Source organism: Apiospora marii (genome assembly GCF_038362585.1).
Source record: "Apiospora marii strain CBS 49790 chromosome Unknown utg000003l_segment0_segment0, whole genome shotgun sequence".
NCBI classification, from domain to species: domain Eukaryota; kingdom Fungi; phylum Ascomycota; class Sordariomycetes; order Amphisphaeriales; family Apiosporaceae; genus Apiospora; species Apiospora marii.
The window spans coordinates 5,198,777-5,219,545 of NW_027117374.1; the positions used below are offsets into that span (position 1 = coordinate 5,198,777).

Sequence of the window (20,769 nt, forward strand, 5' to 3'; positions counted from 1 at the left end):
TATCTGAACGCGCGTTCAGTCTCAAACGATTTACATGTCTAATTTGAAAACCATCGCTATTTTCGACCCAACTACGTAGTTGACGCCCATTGTTAATATGCATTTCTCGACGATTGGCACACATGGCTGCTGATGCTCCAGTTTGGCCTTACGTCATTCATGACGACCCATCAATTCCCCCGGATAATCGGCAGAGGACAGGCCTAGCACCACTACGAGCCAGCGACTTTTCAGGTATTCGGCTTGGAAAACAGGGAATCCGATAACAGCAGGAACGCACAGAAACGGTGCACAACTGTTGTACAGCTGCCGACTTTCCGGAGGAAAAGTCCTAGACCTTATGGGATGGGGGGGCTGATTGGCATTTCCATCCTGGACTGTGACGCAGCGTAGCCGCAAATCTTGGCATTTCTTGGCAGGAGCTGATGCGGAAGTTGCACAAGGGCAAGCCTACTATGGCGACGGCGCGGCCACGTATGGTCTAGAGCGTGGGCTAGGTGCTCGTAGGGCTGCCTGTCGGGCGCGCTTGGTTTTGGAGTTGGGTGTTTCGAACTACATGACCGTTATGTCAAGGCGATGAGGGTACCGTCCTATACATCCTGGCCGATTGACCTGACGCGGCGGGTCTCCCAAGATGATTGGTCGGGCTAGGTATAAGCGAGTACTGCCGTCGGAATAAGCAAGCATCGCCCGATTGCCTCTAAGCGCAGGCGCCACCAAACCCTCCCCAGGGGAACTGATCGTCATCATATATCATGGTCCCTTGGGTTTTGTCCACTCCCCACGTTTTGCCCTGCAACACGTATACTCTAGTCCGGAGCTTTTCTGGTGTCCCTGCCGCATTTCCCGTTGTCCCTGTCCTGTCTCCTCTCGTTCGTTCGCTCGGCTTGGCATCGACTCGACTTGTTATTCCAAGACCATGACTTCCCCCACCGACAATACCGGCTACCCGAAGCTGGCTTCTACCTTATATCAGGCCTTCGTCGAGTTCCCGGCTAGCGCTCTCACCATTCCCAGACAGCAGGACATTGACTATTCCGCCATGCATAGCACTACTACCACCACCACTGCTACTAACCACAAGGAGGCCGAGGGCGAGTCCGACTACCACCTCGACCCGGCGCTTGCGCTGCTCTGTCAGGAGTCGGAGAGCGTCTCGGCGCGGCTGGCGAAAGAGCCGGACGTCGCGCCGGGAAACGCTTGGAAGGAGCTGTTTAGCCGCAGTGAGCGCTCCTTGAGGAGTAAACGGGATATCCGTGATATAGGGAAGGGGTACTTGACCAAGGAGGAGCTGGAGACGACGAGGAAGTGCGGGACATGGGGGCCGAATGAGCCCAGCGACCTATTCCTGAGGGTAAGACAACCGGTTTCACCAGTCTTAGCTGGCCATTTTGCTAACCGCGGGTACCATCAGTTGTACCACGATGCGCTGTGCACGTTGAACGAAGACCTTGGTTGCGGCATGGTTAGCCCTTCATTGATGGGCACCAACGGTGTGGTGCCGCTCACCATCATATCTTGGTAAGTCATTGCCACTCCTGCCCTTAACATACTAAGACTTGCTCCTTCTGACTCCAGACGGTGTGTAGCATTCCTGATATTGTGAGGCACATGTCCAACCTCATCGTGAGGGCGGAACACGAGGTGTACATCGCCACAAACTACTGGCAGAACGGCGTGGCGTCGAGCTACCTGACCAACGCCATCAAGGAGCTGTCGCGGCGGTGCGGCGAGCGGGGCACGCGCGCGGTGGTGAAGGTGGTCTACGACCGCGGCAGCGTGAAGCAGGTGTTCCGGCCGCACACGGTGGTGGCGGAGAAGGAGTACACGGGCAAGGCGGTGGGGCTGCCGTCGCAGGACGAGATCCCGAACGTCGACCTCGAGGCCATGAACTACCACGACCCGCTGCTCGGCACCTTCCACGCCAAGTACATGGTGGTCGACCGCAAGATCGCGGTGCTGCAGAGCAACAACATCCAGGACAACGACAACCTCGAGATGATGGTCCAGGTCGAGGGCCCCGTCGTCGACGCCCTCTACGACATGGCCCTGCTGACCTGGCACAAGCCGCTGGAGCCGCCCCTGCCCAGCCACGACCGCCCGGTGGCGCCCGTCGTGGTGGGCAAGGAGAACTTCAGCACGACGCATGACGACATCTTCACGAGTCAGGGGACGCTGCATGGGAGCCAGGTCGTGGTTCTCCCGGAGAAGATGACGACTAGGGCTGCGGCGTACGGCGAACTGGCAGACCAGGAGGTTACTTCTGGTACAGAGAATGCACTACCAGCCTCAAACGGAGGAGAGGTCCCTTTAGCACAGAATGGCTTGGCTAACGGTGACGTAAACGGTGCGGCAAACGGTGCGACAAATGGCACCAACGGGGCCGTAGGGCAACCTGAGACGCAGACGACTGGTACCATGCCGCAATCCAACCAGTCCGTCCCGCACGAGCAGACCGCCGACCCAGTCCAAGCCAGCCAGCAGCTCCCGGAGCACCTAGCCGACGACCCGCACTACGACGACGACCTCTCCGGCGAAATCGCGCGGATCTCGGCCTCGATCCGGGGCGGGCCGGGCGAGAGCCACATGCAGGCCGTGGGCCGGCACCTGAACCACACCATCAACCAGGGGTTCGAGGGCCGCCGGGCGCCCGAGTGCGACCCGCGCGACGAGATGACGCCCTACATGCCGTCGCCGGCCCACGCGCCGTTTCCCTGCGCCCTCGTCAACCGCGACCCCTACGGCCCGCCCAACCACAAGTCCCTCGCCAACCCGCAGAACGCGGCCTGGCTGTCGGCGCTGCGCAATGCGCGGAGGAACGTGTTTATCCAGTCGCCGACGCTGAATGCGGAGCCGCTCCTGCCGGCGATTGTGGAGGCGTGCGAGAGGGGGGTGGATGTTTATTGTTATATCTGTCTGGGGTACAACGATGTAGTAAGTTTTCTTCAGTTCCTTCTTACCCTAACCCATCTCATTTTCCTGTGCGGAATGTTGGATAGATGACTAACCTCTCTCTCTTCCAAGGGTGAGCTCCTGCCCATGCAGGGCGGCCACAACGAAATGATCGTCAGCAAGCTGTACGGCGACCTCTCGGCCGCCGGCAGGGAGCGGCTGCACTGGTACTGGTACGTGGGCAAAGACCAGGCGCAGCCGCTGGCGGCGAGCAAGAAGAAGCGGTCGTGCCACATCAAGCTCATGATCGTCGACGAGGCCGTGGGCATCGCGGGCAGCGGCAACCAGGACACGCAGAGCTGGTTCCACAGCCAAGAGGTCAACGTCATGATCGACTCGCCCGAGGTGTGCCGGTCGTGGATCGACGCGCTGCGCCGCAACCAGAACACGCACCGCTACGGCGCCGTCAGCCGCGAGGACGGGGTCTGGCGCGACGGGGAGGGGGCGCTGGTCCAGGGGGCGATGGGGAAGGATCCCGGGCGGTTCAGCTGGGCCAAGGGGCTCGTGGGGGCGGTGAAGCGGGTGCAGGGCGAGGGCGGATTCTAGGAGGGGATGGATATAGGTCGGGTTCTCTGTTGGTGTTTCAGCGTGGTTTTGGCATACCCCATTTTCTGTATATCCTGCTCATGTTACCCCTTGCTGTCTGTTTTATGTTGTCATTTTCATCGTCGCATTGATTCTCCTGAAAAGTTCCGGTCGTGTACGTTTAGTTGTGATGGTCTACTATTTGAGGTACTGTAGTAATGTTACTAAAGTAGTCTACTTGCATAAGAGAGTCTCTGACATGTCCATTAAAATTCAGGAAATCGTAATTATACCAGGTCCTGTGTGGCGCGTCAAGGGGTTGACTTCCATTGCGTAGGGCGGCTCCTATCCTCAATTCGCCAGGGAATCACATATTTGGCTCAGGTCCATTAAAGTATAGAAAAGTTCTGAAAACGATTCCTGGTCGGAAATTGTGTACCGTTCCTTACAAATCGAATGAATAATATGCCTTTATTTAGTTAATCAACCACCATGCTGTGATTTCCATTGAGCGACATCAGATATGGGATTCGATACTGTGTTTTTACACAATACAACCAAACATGAGGGGCTGGTGGGAAATGGAAGAGGGATTTGGGAGAAGAAGAAGAAAGGGTAAAAGGGGGTTCCAGCCGGAGCGAACGAAGAGAAGAAAGAAGGAAAAAAAGAAAAAAAAAAAGTGACCGCAGAGGGAGTTGAACCCTCTTGCCTTTAAGTATAATATGAATAAGAATACTACCGCTAGGCTACACCGGCCCGGTCAAGGGAGGTATACAGTAAAGTTATTCATGAACTCATGGGAGTGGGAGTGTTGCTCGTTGTGGATGCGTTGGAACCTGGAAGCTGATGACCTCAAATATCGGGACCTGAACCCCCAACTATGGATCCATGACCCGGATTTTGCATGCTCACCAAATGTCCCTTACATCTCACATGTCTCCAATGAATCAGTATAAACTTTTTATGGCAATGTGCGTTGAGGGGATTGGCTGGGTGTTAGTCGGTTGTGCCCAGGGGGGCTGTGGTGTTGCCGATATCTATCCCCTTTGTTATCAGACTCTCCTGGGGTCAGCCACTTTGACTAGGTGATCTGATATTCATTACTGTCAACCGTCAGTATGACTTGTCAGCCCTACGAGGAAACTCACGGGACACACTACTTGGGCTTGAGCATCCCGGGTTGCTTCCAACGTCTCATACCACAAGAACTGGTTGAAAAGAAGAACAGTAAGGCTACGATACAGGATACCTTCTGGGGATCATATGTGTCATTACTCTTCAAGGATACCATGGCATTCGCCAAACCCACTGTTTGGGCCAAGGCATGGCACGATCAGTGCCGTTTCCGATACTGCACCGCTCACTTGTGTCCATCGCAGCAACACTGTGGATCTCGATGAAGGTCCTTTGAAGCCTCCAAATCCCTATAAATACATACAGTCAGATACGCCATTTGGCGCAGCACAGCCTTCAGTGTAGTATTGTGGCGCTCTTCCCGCGTTAGTCTTCCTCTCCCATTGGATTATCACTTCATCGCCGAGACAGCGCCAAGCAGCCACTCTTGATGATCCTCAGCCTTACAATAAGCAAACTGCGCGGGTCTGCTTCAAGTACTTAACCCCAAGTCCGCCCGACTAATAGTAAGGCTATTTCATCCCTTTTCAGAATTCAAAATTTGATGTGTCTATAACCGCCTCCTAATAACGGCCCTGGTGCTCTTTCTTCCACTATCACGCAGCATCTGCCAGGCAAGCTTGCGACATAATGGCAACAAACGGCAACGACAGCAACATTGTGTGCTCTGGTAAGCTCGATGATCCTGATATCACTGGGCTTCTGGTAAGTTGACCACGCATTAATCGTCCCGCTCTGCACTAACGATGGGGATCGGTATAGGTGATCCTTGCATTCATATTATCTCTGATCATCACCTTCTGCAGCGTGCTTTACACCTACCTCTCCATTTCCCTTCCCAAAACAGCCTACAACGGCTTTGACGCACTAGTCATCCCGAAATGGGTTGTCCAGAAGCTGGCAGCCGAAAACGAAAAGAACGCTCAAAGTAAATTGGCTGCTTGGACGAGCTTGGTGCTCGCTATGAGCGATCAGCACCTCGTCACGGGAACGGCCATGCTCATCACCAGCTACGCCATCGCCGCGGGCGCTGGAGGATTGGACAAGGAGCGAACCGTGTACTCGCTGCGCGTCGCCACATCCCTGGCGACGTGCGCGGCCATCGTGCACATTGCCACCCTCTCGGTCCTGCGTTTCCGGTTCCACCACCGGACCGTCGACTCGGCGCTCCGGCACTTCGCCATTGTCGTGTTCGTCGGGCTGACGTTTGGCGCGCGCATAGCCAGCAGCTTCACGTCCTTTGAGGAGGATGGCCAGTGCGTTTTCAAGAGCAGAGTGAGTCGCGGCTTCGCCGGCATGACCGAGACCGATCGTATACGCGTGACTGCGACGGCGATGGAGATGGTGGGGCTTTGGGTCTGCCTCTATCGCAGCTTGAAATCGTGCCTTCACATCGGTGGCCTGAGGTCTGTGGTAAGGTTTTGCCTGCGGAAAATACGGGGCGATTGGCAAATGTCTCTTTCGCGAAGGCAGAGCTCAAGTCCGCTTCTGACGATGGTAGTGGAGTTTTCCGAGTCCTCCCTCATCGACATGTTGTGGCTGTCGCTTTTCTTCTGTTACAGCTTGGCCGAAATAGGACGGATCTACGCGGGTCGGGTCAAGTTTGGGACCGCTGTCGTTGTCGAGCCAAGCTTCGGACAACTGATGCCGATGCTCGTCCTAACTGGCTCCCTGCTTGGCGTTCTCACTACTTGGAAAGGTATGTGACCCGTCTGTCTACCAGCTTGACCTGTCATTGATGAGGGCATCTACCCAGAGACCAACAGTCCTCCAAGCGAGGGCACGTGGAAGAAGCGTTTGCAAACCTGGATCAAAAGTAAGATTGGAGATACCGGGAGCGATCAGTCGTTTTATAGCAAGGGCACATGGCGTGATATCGACAGTTTGGAAGGCGAAGACCGCAGGGTTGCCTGGATTGTCTTCTTAACGGGGATGGCGGCTATGACTGGCTTGGTGTTTATTCGTGTCATGACCGCCACTGACGGTGACCCAGTCAGAAAGGACGTGTTCGTCTGGCATTCCGCTTTCATCGCCGCCGTTGGGCTATATTTTGTTTTGCATGTCCTTGCGTCCGTCGCCTTGGCGATCGACGATGTAAGACAGGTTGGATGAAGGGACTAGACAGCAACGAGCATGTATGGTTACAATTGATACAAGAAGCATCCGCGATCCGAGCCAGTCAGGGTTTGGGGTTTGAGTTGGAGTTTGGCGGTCTATGTTTGGTTTGCGCATATATCCTTCAAGGATACTCATCTCTTTTCTGCCAGACACCATCCTCGATGGACCCAGAACCGTACCCAGACCTTACAAGGAGGCATACCCAAACATCCAACCGACGCGCCACGTACTAGGCAGCTCTCTGCGAGTCTTTTTACTGGCTTTGGCTGGTATCTAATTGGATCTTTCTGCACCAGATCAAAAATAGTGCACGCGAGGCCGCATGAGCACCGACCCTGTCCCATCTCCATCTTGCGAGATTACAAATGACTACAATCATCAGGGGTGTCATCGTTTCTGTCTGGGTGCTGAGGGTGGATGCATCAGTGGAAATCCTCGGGTAACGGTTCCGTTTGTGCGTCATTTTGTTGGGTTATTTACAAACGGAGCAACGGTTACACATCTTGCAAATTGTCGTATTCTTTTTCTTTCTGTTTGTGTCACAAATTTCTGTTCGTTACCAGAGTTGCATATGGTCGCACAGCAAGTACCTACCTAGTAGTGTTGTGACTTGTACGTGTACAGGCTGTCATGCAGAACTCTTGAAGCTCAGGAAACCAACACCTTCCACTGTCTCCAACGTAACCAGGTCAACTCCTCTTGGACGAGTTCAAAAGTTCGTCACTGCCCTTCTATCGGCAAGCGCGCACACCCGAAGTATTCACCATCTTCTTTACCTCCTACCACTCAACCTCTCTCAAACGGTTTCAGCAGCTCTTCACTCCTCTTCCAGCCGTAAAAACACAACTCCGAGCCTTTCAGCCTCCGAACCTCACTCGATATTAAGATGTCTCGTGTAGCTATTGGCGGGGTTGTGGGTGCTGTCGTCGCCCCTGTGTTGATCGGCCCCGTCCTGGGAGCCATAGGATTCAGCGCTATTGGACCGGTCGCTGGTAAGATCCTCCACCTCCTTCCTCCATCAATCACTAATGAAGCACGGCGCGATAGCTAACGCAACTTCTGGTATCTATGTAGGATCTCTTGCCGCCGCCACGCAGTCCGCTGGCGCCGCGGGCACCGTCTTCAGCACTCTCCAGAGCGCGGCCATGGGCGGCTACGGCCTGGCGGCCGTGTCCTCGGTCTTTACGGGCGTGGGGGCAGTGGTCGGCGCTGTTGTCGGCGGCAAATCCGCCGAGGTTGCTTCGGAGAAGCATGACGGGGAAGAGGACGAATCAGATGATGACAAAGAGGAGGAACACCGATGAAGACAAGGGTGGATCCGATTGGGTACGGTTGCAGAAAAGTAGCACGGATGGGATCTCGGACCAGTCCGGCGGCTGATGTGGCCTGTGGACGGATGTTACAATACTACCTCGTGGCCGTTCCCAAAACCTCGGGGAATCGATAGTAAGCCGAACAGACGGCAGACTACATGAATAATCACGGCGATTGCATCAGCCCCAGAATGACATGAATTACTGAAGTAGGTGCTTGGGTAATGACGACATCCAACCCACATACTCGCTTGTGCGTGAACAAGCCATGACACGTAAGACAGGCCTCACCCTTGAGCCGGGTGGTTGGGGAAAATATAAAGGAAAAGAAGACAATAAGATCCTTACGGGGGATGACAAGGCTACGAACTTCTCGATTACTCTCAAATTCAGAATCACAAATCCATAAATAACATAGCCATGTCCGACATTGGTACCGTCATATCCCAACGTCCCTGTTAAGCAAGCGTTCGTAACACGTACATGACATGCCTTTAGATACTGCAGATCACCCAACTGCGTAACCCTCCCCACATGCTACGTTATTAACACACCAGGCCCAAAGCCTCATCATTTACCTACCTACCTGGAAACTCGGTCGCCGTTCAACACCTAAGCTCTACTCGCCGCCCTCCACCTTCCCCGCGACCCCAGACCAGCGATTAATCCACTCAAACACGACCTGATGCCACTGCAGTGAGTTCTCCGGCCTCTGGACCCAATGATTCTCGTCGGGGAAGCTCACAAACCGGGCCGGCGTGCCGAGGGCCCGGAGCGTGTGGAACGCGGCGACGCCATCCGTGACGGGGACGCGGTAGTCGTTGTCGCTGTGAACCACGAGCATGGGCGTGGTCCAGTGGGCCAGCAGGTCCGGGCGCGCCGGGTTGTAGCGCTCGAGGCCGTCGTTGTTCTTCCAGACCAGCGGCGGGCCGCCCCACTCGGCGTCCTCGTCCACCTGGTCCGACGCGAGGCACGAGGTCGGGACATCGTAGACGCCGTCGTGGCAGACGATGGCTTTGAACTGGAAAGGGGCAATGAGCGATTGGGGTCAAGCATATACAATGTAGGGGTTGCGGGAATCGACTTACACGGCGCCCAAGTTCATGGCCCTGGATCCAGTTCATCATGTAGCCTCCGTAACTTGCGCCTGCAGCTATGGCATTGTCCATGTCGATCCCGGGCATGTCTTTGACAAACTCTAGACAGTTCACCAGGTCGTCATAGGGGCTTCCGCCCCAGTTGTCGTGGACGGCTGCATGATGTTAGTGATCAGATGCGCACTTCATTCAACTCGGTAAACGACATACCTTCCGTGTAGTCGAGTCCAAACCCAGTGCTGCCCGTGATGTTGGGGGCGACTACGATATATCCCTGTTCTGCCCACAAAGCTAGGTTCCACTGCCCACCGTTAGCCTGACGATCCATCGGCGATATCAATCATTTCAACGGGGCGGATTGCCAACAGGCAGGTAGATAGTACGTACCCTATTACTCCAGTCGTCCAACCAGGCGGACTGGGGCCCGCCATGGACGACCAAGCTCAGCGGGTACTTCCTCTTCTCGGGGTCAAAGTCGCGCGGCTTGATGACCCACGCCTGGACGCAGTAATCGCCCGCGCCTTCAAAGTAGATCTCGGAGACCTGCTTGCGGGACAGGCCGAGGTTCTCCAGGTGCGACGCCTTCGAGACCGTCCAGGGCTCGGACCCTGCTCCTCCCGCCGCGGCACCGTCGGGGTCGGCCTCGAGGATCTGGTAGATGGACGGCTCAACCATGTTGGCGCTGGTCACAAACACCTTCTCCACACTGTCGCCGTCCCTTTTGGCAAGCGGATAGTACGCCTTGACGGACCCGTCCCGGAGCAAGGTCCGGGGCGACGCGTTGGGCTGCAAGTCGAGCCGGTAGAGCCCGTTCCGCGCGCAGTCCTCGGCCTCGACGTAGAGGAAGTGGCCCTCGGTCGAGAACTCGAGGCCGCCCGGGACCAGGGTCCACGCCTGGCCCGTGACGGTGGCGAAGACGTCCGTCGCGGCCGTCGAGTGGCTGAGCTGGTGCACGTAGATGGACACCTTGAGCTGGCGCCCGAACGGCGCGCGCAGGAAGGCGATCATGCTGCCGTCGGGGCTGATGCGCGGGTGGGAGCAGTAGCCGAGCGCGTCGCCGTCGCCCCCGCCATGGTGATCTTCTGCGGGCCCGTCGCGCTTTCCTTGGTGAAGGACTCCAGGGGCAGGTAGTAGATGTCGCTGGTTTTGCTGTGCCGGTAGTCCTTGACCTTGGTGGAATTGGCCGCGAAGACGATGCCCCCTTCGCTGATGTCGAAGTGGGCCAGGGGGTCATCTGGCTCGTAGATGTTGATAGGGGCATCTAGATGGCTGCCCTTGAGGGCGTTCTTGAGAGGCGTGCTCAATTTCCACGTGCCTTCATCGTTCTTGGCCAGAGTCGTGTAGAAGATGGCATGCTTCTGGGGCTTGGTGTACGTATCCCACTTTTCCGGCCCATCATCAGTCACCGAAAAGGAGTCAAAGTTTGCCTTGCAGATCTCGTAGGACACAAGACAAATTGCCAAAGGAGGAAGAAAGACGGTGATCACTCACAATCCGCACATCATATTCATCGTAAATCCTAATACTCGACAGCTTCTTATCCTTTTCCGGGTTGTGCAGCTCGCCGTCCGCGTCCGCCAGCCCCACAACCAGGAACGCGACGGACCCGTCCTTCAACGCCTTGACTTTGAGGTTGTCCACAGGGGCCGGGATCTCGCCCAGCTCCACGGCCGGTGCAGACGGCTTGGCGGCATCGGCCATCTCGAGGGTGGTGGTGCCGCTATTTCCCTTTTTCAGCCAGATAACGGTGGAAGAAGAAGAAGACGATGGGAGCCAGACGGCGTCGTGGACTTTCTCGTCGGCCACCAGCTGCTGGGACTCGCCCGACTCTACCTTCATGACGCGCACCTCCTTCAGCGTCTTGGCCTCCCCAATGGTATGGGTGGACTGCGTGAACAGGGCCAGCGTGCCATCGCGGTTCGGCACGGCGGGCGCGCGACGAGGCGCCGAGATGAGGATCTCCGGGGTGAACTTGGGCACAATAACCATTTTATTTTCTTCTTCTTTCGGTATTCAAGCGAACGAGATTAATTCAAATTACGGCTTCTCCCGTATGGTAGTATCGAAATTGAGAGGAGCCCGTCCCGAAGTGGCGCAGCACGTCAATGTTGATGGAACCAGGTAAAATATATAAACGTACGTCTCCTCCCGTCCCGATCGAGGACCTTGAGGCACGGATGGCGGATGCTGATCGGGATGCGAGGATGCCACGCAATTGGAGGGGTAATGGATGGCGAACCACATTACGCGGTTGTATTGGATTCGCTTCCGGCTGCGTGGCTCGTCTCATGTAGAAATTACTTAAGCTGCAGCAGTTTCTCTGCCTGGTCACTACTGTCATACATAGGTTAATAACCTTTGGTGCCTTGCATTGGCTGCAAACGTCAAGCGTTTGACGTTTGGGTCTGATATCCAACAGCAGCATCCCGAGGAGTTTGTTCTAGGTAGTCTTCATCCATCAATATCGCCTTGCCTACCTTACATAGGTACCTGCCTTCGCAAGCATGCGAGTAATCAATTCGATGTGATTCGTAGAGGGCCGCGCGGGTTGCAAGCTCATGCCCGTGCTTGTGCTCCGCTTGGGTACCTTGTACCCTTTCCCTTATGTAACAGCCGTTCGTCCACCGTTCGTAACCTAAGCCGTGATAAAGCGGTTCGGGACATAAACCGACTCGGAGCATAAACGGTTCAGGAGACTACTGGGAACGATATGTAAGTTGACTTGGCGAAGAGGGGGATCCGGTTGCCAGGTCGTTCCCAAGGGGTGCTGCGTGTCCTGTTCCGGTGTATGACTCGTTGACGCTGCCGGTAACGCGCAACGAAAAGCACACAAGAAACTTAAGAAACTGGATCCCTGGGCCCCGACCAAGACACATGCATGCAGCTACGCAGCTTAGCAGGGCGGACCAGAAGAAGAAGCGGAAGGGGGGTCTCAGTGATAGTTCACACATCACATGCATATGGGCCGCTATTGACTTGTCTCGTCTGCTGCTTGCTGCTAGGTAGACTTCTAGGGCCCCGACGGAGAGTATTTGCAAAGAATACAGGGGCAGAGAGAGTCGTGACAGCTAATGGTGACAGAGGGTTCCTAGTCCCCATATTCTCGACACTTTGGAATAAGTGTACCCTCTCGTTTTTGTGGTGATAGCGATATATATTTTGTTAGAGACATATGTAAGAGCACCTGATTTCAATGTTAATCGTTGCTTCTAGACCCTCCTTATCTCCGACCCTCTGAAGCTGCGCCGTCTGGGTCACACGATGGTTACATGGGCCAACCCGCGAAAGCGTCCAAAAGGGCATTTCTCCCTACAAATAGATTCGTCAGGGAAACTCCGAATTAGGCCGGAAGCGCAATAGTGAACAATGGCCCGGTGGTACCAGTCAGTCCCAGTCCCCAGTCTCAGTGGTGCCTTTTTCGCTTTCCCAGTGGCCTGCCCGCCTCGGTGGCATCGTGGGTGGCATTTTCACGCCGATGCACGCCGATGGATGGCCGACATTTCTCTGGGTACCTTGGGAAGTAGGCTGGATACGACGTCAAGGGCCTTCAGCAGCGTTGCAGGCCCTGCTTGCCCGCTAGCCTCCTGTAGCCAGGGCCCTTCTTTTTACCCTTTGGCCTACCATTCAAGCTCATTGCGTGCAAGCCCGGGCGCCCAAGTCAGGTCACTTTTGGCGATAAGTGGTCCGACTTCGGGTGGGGACCCTGGCAGTTGGGCGAAATTTGGGAAATTCCCTGGGTGATAAGGAGGGTACCCAGAAACATTGGATCGAAATCAAAAAAATCCCAAAAAGAAAGGTCGACAAGCAGCACCACCACCTCGCGCCGCCATCCCCAATAAATTCGCAAATGCTATAATTGCACCTGCCAGTCCGCCCTCTTCCCACGCCGTCGACGAGAGATGATGATGTCTTCTTCTTCTTCCATTGTACAATAACCATAAACCACCGTAGATCCAAACATTAATGCCTAGTCCAACGCTTTGCTTCGCTTGAACAAGACAGACGTTTAGACACACCACCTGCCACCCCTCCTTGAGAGCTTGCTCCCTCACTACCTGCACACTAGATCATAGATCACCAAGCACCAATCCACTTCCACGCATTTGCATTTGCGAGATAGTAGTGGTGTGTACCTCCATATCTGAGCCTGAATTCCGTCTCGACTCGAACCTCGACATCCCTCACCTTTCCCCCCACCTCTCTTCCCTCTTTAGCACCCTCGGTCGCGCAAAGCTCCCGCCATGAGCGACAGAACCTTCGACAGCCCTCCGACTCCGACTCCGGCGCCGAAACTCAAACTCGCATCGATGCCGAGCACATCCACCGTTGGCTTGCCAGCCAAGACGCTTAAGTCGAAATCGGAATGGAATACCAAGAATTTGGGCATGAGGCTCGGCGCCGACCTGGCGAGTGCGGCTACCGCCGCCTCCATGGTCGCGCCAGTCATCTCCATCGTAGACAGGTTAGCCAATCTACAATACAAACAATGCGCGCGCATGCGCAAACGCAGGTCAACAATCCTGCAATGCAACTTCTAATATTTGGGCGTTTACAGATCTATCACTGAGAACGCCTCCGGTCGTAAAACACTAGGCGAATCTTTGAAGGCGTCCTTCAAGAACCTGCTCCTGCGCCCTCACACGGTGCTCTTCTCGAAACCCGTCGCCCTGATCATCATGGTGTACGGAGGTACTTATCTGACAGCCAACACGCTCGATACCGTCACCTCTACGGTGAAGAACAAGCCCGCGACGCTGGTCACAAGCGGGACGACGAAATTCGCCACCTCTTCGGCCGCCAACGCCGGTCTGAGTGTAGTCAAGGACCAGATGTATGCGAAGCTTTTCGGGCCGTCTGGGCCGCCTCGACCCGTCCCCTTGCCTAGCTATGGCCTGTTCCTCCTCCGTGACTGCATGACCGTCTTCGCCTCGTTCAACCTCCCACCGCTGCTGGGGCCTGCCCTGACCGCACGAATGAGCGAGGAATGGCAGAAGAAGGTCAGCGGCCAGACCGTTGCCCAGTTCGCCGCACCAGCCATGGTGCAATTCCTGAGCACTCCCATCCATTTGCTTGGCTTGGATCTCTACAACAGACCCGCTTCAGGAGGCGTGACGAGGCAACAGAGATGGATGGCCATCAAAAAGAATTGGAACGTCAGCTCGTGGGCGAGAGTCTGCAGAATCGTCCCTGCCTTTGGTTTTGGTGGTACGGTCAACTACAAAGTCCGGTCGACTTTGATGGGGAAGCTCGCGTAAGACGAACTGGGCCCCATGGTTTTATCTTTCTGAGTCCCTGTATCATGTTTCTTGTCTGAAAGCAGAGCTTTCTTTCTGTGGCGTTCTGGCAACTGGGGGCGTATTATAGAGGGCAAGGTCCCCCGGGTAGATATGTGTAATGACGGCTGGTTAGAGGATAGAGTCCGATAGACCTACATAGACTGACTTAGAAGCAGACTCCCGGCCAAAGGTGATGGGGAGCATTCTGTTTGACCCCTTCCTCATGGACTTCGGGTAACAATAGCCCCGAAGCAAATTCCACTCTGGTTTCAACGATGTTGCAAGTTCATTATGGTCTTGCCTAAATTAAAGCAAACCAGCCGCCTTCAGATCTGCCAGGATTCGGTCATTCTCTGTGACTTGACGACGCGGACGGTTACGATACTCGCCGGTATCGATAAAGTTCTCCCAGAACTTGATGCCCTCGATGCCCTCTTCCCGGCACAGAACGCCGCGCTCTTCGGCCATTTCGAGTTCTTCCTCGGCAACCGCAATGCTCCAGCTGAAACGCTCCGCAACGTCTTGTGCAGTGACACCTCGGCCAAATTCTTGCCAGTCCCACGACACTTCGCTGTCGGGGGGGATGTCGTGCAAGTCACGGAGCCAGGAAAGGAGGGTCTTGACCGTGGCCTCGTCGGTTCGGTCTCGGCTCTGCACGACCATGACGCCGCTCTTGAACGTGCGCAGGCGGACTGGCAGTTTCAGCTTCTCCCAGAGCCGGGCCGCTTTTTCGAAATCGTTTGGGCTGACCAGCTCAACACCACCACGCGCCCGGTTGAACATGGCCCACAGGTCGACCAAGCTCATGATGCCACCGGCCTTCTTGAGGACACCTCTGGCATCATCTGTCAGAAACTCGGCAAGGTTGCGGGACAACTCAGACAGGTAGAGTGACTCCGAGGCAGAGCCGCTCCCTCCGCCAACGATATCCTTGGTGGTTATCAGACCAAGCTGGCTGGCAGACTCGGCCAGCAATGCATTGGCCTCTGTAGTGGCGTTGTCTGAGCCTCCGTTGACTTGCCGTGCAAAAGATTCAGCAAGGGCCACAATTTCCTTCGCTGACGCCATGAGAGCCTCGAGATCCTCAAACGAGGTGCCGATCATAAGTTCATTGTTTCTACGTCTGTCGAGACCCATTTGCTCGAGCCCCGCTATCCCTGCGGTCTTAGTTCGGCCAGCGCCGGAACCGGTCCGCGACAGCGTACCATTGTCACCTTCGGCCGCTCTATTTGCCCTTGGTATGGGTGGGGCCTCCTGAAGCAACCATTTGCGCTGGATCATGCACACCTTCAGACGTTCGTAGAATATCTTCTCGCCACCAGCTCGGAAGGATACCTTCACACTCTCCGGACTTTCAAGACCCGTCGCGTTGCCAGTAGTCAAGACCGGGCCCGGCGAGTCTGTCCGTGGGGTGATTGGGGACATCGACGATGAAACCTCTTGAGATATCAAGGGAGCGCCACACATCTCGCAGGACAACAGCGAGGGGTGGTTCTCAAAAGTGCATCGCGGGCACTGAAAGCCTGAACCGGCGCCAGTAGTTGGATTGGACGCTGATGCCGCGGGGCTCGGGCCGGCTCCGGAAGGAGACGACCCACCAAGTCCCTCTGCTGTCGGTTTCGTGTCGCGGGAAAGGGGGCTGAGCCCCGATGGTGGGCGAGATGCGACCCCCGGAGCTGCCTGTCGGCTCGTCGCATTGTTGATAGATGCTTTCAGAACATGTGTCAATGCTGGTTTAATGCCACAAGCCAAGCACGGTGGCAGAGGTGTATGGACATTCGCAGTAGTCGGGTCAAAGTTGGACGGCACCGGATTCGGAAAACTGCAGATGGTGCAGACCCAAGTAGCAGATGTGGCCTGCACCGGGGCTGCAGGTGATGCGCGCGGTGATGAGGGACTATAGGAGGTGGCAGCTGCTCGAGATTGGAGTGAGGCTCGTTTGGCGGGTTTGGGTATCAATGTAACTTTTGCCGATGACTTTAAGAAGCCGGCCTGGTTACCATTATTCTTAGCGAATCCATGTCTTCATATCTGGCCAGCAAGGTGTTGTCTTACATAAAACTCATACCTTTCGATATCTTTCAGGTCCAGCGCCACCGAGTGCTTTCTGGGCTCCTGGCTATCAACATAGCAGATTCGATGCGTCGTCAGGTAGACCTGCCCCTTCTGCTGATTTGGAAGCTTGTACTTCCTGACCAGGCACCATCTGTCAGTCGTGATACACAGGACAAGAGTCGCAGAGCCGATTGAGAAAGCACAAACACGCCATACAAAACAACTCACCCCTCATAGAGCCCCACATTGTCCTGGACAAAGGTGAGAGCTTCGCCATCAAGATAGGACGGCCTGAGGGCAGTAGTAAGATCGATGTGTTTTAAAAACATTCGTCATAGCGGTCGTTCTAGTATAGAGGAAGGACAGCCTCCAGGTTGGATCTTGGAGCTTGCCAGATGTTTGGGGGAGCAGTTGGGTTAATGTAGGTTGCGCAGGATGTTAGGGTGTCGCATGTGCTTGGCCTAGAGCTCTGTAGTGTAGTGTAGGTGACGGGAGTGTGATAGCAAGCACTCTTATCAGATACCGAGGCGTGCGTTGGATTGCGTTGCGACAGTAGGCACCCACTTCCTCCCTGCACCATTGCCTTAGGTAATTGCTGGGAAATGCGGGTGCTGGCTGCCTGGCTGCCGGAAGTTCATATGACCGACCACCGGACCAAGAGCCAGAGCCAACACGCCTCACCAAAAGGTGGTCCCCCAAATGCGTACGCGCTTGTGACTGGCTTTTGATTTTAATTGATTGATTGATTGGATTGCTCCCAGCTCCTCCGCCTGGGCACCCTCGCACTGTGATTTGCACACGCCGCCCCCATCTCCAGAAGCCTAAACCCTCTCACACCCCAACTTCTTCTCCAGTGCCTGTCTCTCTTCCTTTGACTTCCCCGTCATCCAAAAGCCCTTTCATCATTCCACCTCCATTCCCGGACAAGAGAACGGCCCTCTTTCTTTGTCAAGATCTGTTAACGATATTCATCATAAAACACCATATTCTAGATTGCTGCCATTCAACCCCGGCTTGCGATCGCAACCCGCGTACTTTTTTTTTATTCGTTGCATACTAACCACTTGAAATCCGACTGTTCCGCCTTTTCTGGATTTGAACCACCATCCGCACAACACTCTACACAATGTCCTGGGCATCAGCAACGCCCCCGGGCACCCAGCCGGGCTATGCCAGCTACGCACAAGGTAAGCACAGTACTTCTGCTTTTCCTTTTGCCACGCTTCCATCAACAATTAATTCGACACCATCCACGATGCCATTCCCGTCAAACTCCTGCCCTTGGATCCAGGCTAACATGGCACCACCTCCAGCTGCTACGGCCTACACACCAGTCCCTGTCCGCCAGGGCTTTGGCCAACCGTATACCCTCCAGCCTCAATATGCGGCGTATGCCACCCCTACTAATCCGCCGCCTGCTCCTGCGGCTGCCCCTGCAGAACCACAACAACAGCAGCAGCAAAAGATCGACTGGCCCGACAAGGTCCGCTCGTACGTGCAACGGTCGTTCGAATCAAAGAACATGCTCCCCGACGTATCTCGCGAGGAGATGGAAGCCAAGTTGAAAGAAACCATCAGCCATGCCAAGGATGCTGGTATCATGTACACCACCGACTGGGACAGCATGCCTCTACCGCAGATGTTGGTCAGGACGCAACGGGCTGCGCAGCTCGAGGCGCAACAACGCGCGTCCCAGATGATGGCTTCAGCCTGGTCGAATCCAGCAATGACAGCCGCCTCGGCAGAGCCAGCCCATGCCACCGCCAACCATCACAACTCTAAAAAGAGGAAATCGTCTGACTTTAGCGAGAGTGATCCTTCATCCGGAACCCCTTGGCGTAGTAACAAGAAGCTTTCGAAACTGTCTCTTTCGGATCGCATCAGCCAACCCCCCGGCTTGGATAGTAAGTCTCTCAAGGCGGCCGAGAAGGCCGAGAACCGGAAGCAGCGATTCAACACCGCCGAGTACAAAACGTATCGATCTCCTAGTCCTCCACCACCCACCGGTCCTATTCTCGGAACTTGTACAAATCTTGAGAAGAACTATCTTCGTCTGACTGCGCCCCCCAAGCCCTCCCTTGTCCGACCAGAACACATATTGCATCAAACTCTGGATTTACTGAAGAAGAAGTGGAGAAAAGAGAACAACTACAACTATATCTGTGACCAGTTCAAGTCGTTGCGACAGGACTTGACCGTTCAACGTATCAAAAACGAGTTTACCGTTTCGGTCTACGAAATCCATGCCCGCATCGCCCTCGAGAAGGGCGATCTTGGTGAGTATAATCAGTGCCAGACTCAGCTTCGTGCACTGTACGCTTCGGGCATCAAGGGCAATGCCGTTGAGTTCAAGGCCTACCGTATTCTTTACTTCATTCATACCGCGAATCGTACTGCGTTGAACGACGCTATTGCCGATCTAACCACAGCAGATAAGGAGGAGCGGGCCATCAAACACGCCCTGGAAGTGCGCTCCGCGCTCGCCCTTGGAAACTACCACAGATTCTTCCAGCTTTACCTCGACGTTCCCAACATGGGAGCATATCTTATGGATATGTTCGTCAAGCGAGAGCGTCTGGCGGCCTTGGCGAATATGTGCAAAGCGTGAGTCAATATCCACTCTCCCCTTCCAAATGAACAAGCGATGCTAATTATGATATAGTTACAAACCAGACTTCAAGTTGCGATTCATTACTGAGGAGCTCGCTTTCGAGTCCGACGCCGAAGCCGCGCAGTTCATCATTGACCACAACGGCGAGCATTTGCTTGTCGAGCGCGGAGATACCATCATCTTTATGGCAGGTAACGCCAAAGCGTTATTTGAAACTGCCCGAGCAGACGCTCATCGGAGAGTCGACCTTAAGGGCCAGATCTGATCATTTTTCCATACTCCGTTTCTTAACTCTTTTTTGCTTTCCTACGCCAGCATCGTTGTTTCGCGCCGAGGCTCCGTAGGCGCCCCCTGGGGATCCCGCATTTCGTAGCCCCCATGCCTACTCCTATGCTCTAGCGATCCCGATACAGCAAATCCACTAAGGCGTGGTTGAATTCTAATCAAGAGTTCAACGACATGCGACTGCCGGCTGGTTTTGGATGCTTGTTTGGTCTACAAACTGGCCGGTCCCGTGACGTGAGCTGTCGGCATTCACTGAAACCATCAGGCATCACCGCCCACCAAAAGCTCGCATCACTGACTCAAGTCGAGTCATGCAACTTGATTCTGTAACGAACGAGTTATACGCGTGGATGTGGAACGCATCCTGGGGAGTGGTGGCATGCAAGAGATGATCAGCATGGCGGCTGAAGCGAAATCGTGGGCCACTCTGGTGGATGACGCATGATCATGGCCGGCGTTCGATGGAGTGTACAATGAGAGGGTGAAGGGTCGTTGGCGTTTTTTGGACTGAGTAGTCTGTTCTTGCTGATACCCCCAACCAAGCATGGCTTAGAGGATGCATTTGCTGGTGTTCGCGGCGCTTTGGGGGCTTGACCTGCCGGGTGATGGCAAGGTCGAATGATTTTATATATGCAGTAGTTCGGTATGGTATATCAAAAGTGACCTTCAGTAACCCAGTGCCTTGCGAACTCTCACATATGTGATACGTACCACGTTGGGATAGCTTCATCGCGGTCAGATTATGCCCTGTAAACCGAGACCATGGAGTTGCGCTTGTGCAGCAGTGCTTTGCGCTGGGCATCATAGGCAAACAACTTGTTTCGTATGTCCCAGAGCACACTTGCTTGGCAAGAATGGACCATCGCACTGTCTGGGTTCAGGCGTCAACAAGTCGGCCGCGGATCGTGTCGTTTGTTAGAGATGAAAAGCCTGAAGAGGGCGACAGCCCTTATCTGATGACAAGAGCTGCGCATTCTTCCCCTTTTTATCTCCAGCGCCCCTACAGAGATCAATGAGCATTCCGACATCTGGCTGGGCATTGGTAAGCAAGAAGCTGCTTACACGGCTTCCGCCTGAGCAGCGTCGTCGCCGTCCATCTCTGCCAGGAGCGAGGATTTGGAAGGTACTCGGCGTGTCTGGGGGCCGTATCGGGAGGCTGTATCTGATAGAGGAATGACATCCTTTCTCACTTCCACGCAGGTACGCACTGTCACTCTTGTTGTCACGCCTCTGTTTCTGTGTGTACACATCTTCAAGGGGCCTACGTAATCGATTCTCGCTTCCCGCCCGCTTGGCCTGTGGGCTAAATGGACTTAACACTACTCGTCGTGATGGCCGGATCTGCGCCAGAAGAGGATCTTGAGGCCGACAGTTGCCAGAGATAGTCGGGCAGGACAGGTGGG

At 55.0% G+C, this 20,769-nt stretch overlaps 7 protein-coding genes across 7 annotated transcripts; 5 read left to right on the forward strand and 2 right to left on the reverse strand.

The window, feature by feature from the left end:
- Positions 1-919: 919 nt before the first annotated feature.
- On the forward strand, positions 920-3,498 carry PG985_005170 (uncharacterized protein; the record flags this gene model as incomplete). The annotated part of the gene is made up of 4 exons (XM_066824939.1): positions 920-1,354; positions 1,415-1,521; positions 1,590-2,934; positions 3,025-3,498. 4 exons carry the CDS (start codon positions 920-922, stop codon positions 3,496-3,498), a joined length of 2,361 nt encoding a protein of 786 aa, XP_066688099.1.
- Positions 3,499-5,241: 1,743 nt separating this feature from the next.
- PG985_005171 (uncharacterized protein) lies at positions 5,242-6,318 on the forward strand (the record flags this gene model as incomplete). Its single annotated transcript, XM_066824940.1, has 2 exons — positions 5,242-5,316; positions 5,374-6,318. The coding sequence occupies 2 exons, from the start codon at positions 5,242-5,244 to the stop codon at positions 6,316-6,318; spliced, it is 1,020 nt and encodes a 339-aa protein (XP_066688100.1).
- Positions 6,319-7,757: 1,439 nt separating this feature from the next.
- On the forward strand, positions 7,758-8,033 carry PG985_005172 (uncharacterized protein; the record flags this gene model as incomplete). The annotated part of the gene is made up of 1 exon (XM_066824941.1): positions 7,758-8,033. The coding sequence occupies one exon, from the start codon at positions 7,758-7,760 to the stop codon at positions 8,031-8,033; it is 276 nt and encodes a 91-aa protein (XP_066688101.1).
- A 628-nt stretch (positions 8,034-8,661) lies between these two features.
- PG985_005173 (oligopeptidase family protein) lies at positions 8,662-11,128 on the reverse strand (the record flags this gene model as incomplete). The annotated part of the gene is made up of 6 exons (XM_066824942.1): positions 8,662-9,063; positions 9,131-9,294; positions 9,350-9,440; positions 9,527-10,160; positions 10,256-10,521; positions 10,631-11,128. 6 exons carry the CDS (start codon positions 11,126-11,128, stop codon positions 8,662-8,664), a joined length of 2,055 nt encoding a protein of 684 aa, XP_066688102.1.
- Positions 11,129-13,380: 2,252 nt separating this feature from the next.
- On the forward strand, positions 13,381-14,394 carry PG985_005174 (uncharacterized protein; the record flags this gene model as incomplete). The annotated part of the gene is made up of 2 exons (XM_066824943.1): positions 13,381-13,601; positions 13,695-14,394. 2 exons carry the CDS (start codon positions 13,381-13,383, stop codon positions 14,392-14,394), a joined length of 921 nt encoding a protein of 306 aa, XP_066688103.1.
- A 327-nt stretch (positions 14,395-14,721) lies between these two features.
- PG985_005175 (Vps36-domain-containing protein) lies at positions 14,722-16,799 on the reverse strand (the record flags this gene model as incomplete). Its single annotated transcript, XM_066824944.1, has 3 exons — positions 14,722-16,422; positions 16,471-16,621; positions 16,699-16,799. 3 exons carry the CDS (start codon positions 16,797-16,799, stop codon positions 14,722-14,724), a joined length of 1,953 nt encoding a protein of 650 aa, XP_066688104.1.
- Positions 16,800-17,596: 797 nt separating this feature from the next.
- PG985_005176 (uncharacterized protein) lies at positions 17,597-19,346 on the forward strand (the record flags this gene model as incomplete). The annotated part of the gene is made up of 3 exons (XM_066824945.1): positions 17,597-17,657; positions 17,784-19,074; positions 19,133-19,346. The coding sequence occupies 3 exons, from the start codon at positions 17,597-17,599 to the stop codon at positions 19,344-19,346; spliced, it is 1,566 nt and encodes a 521-aa protein (XP_066688105.1).
- Positions 19,347-20,769: the final 1,423 nt, after the last annotated feature.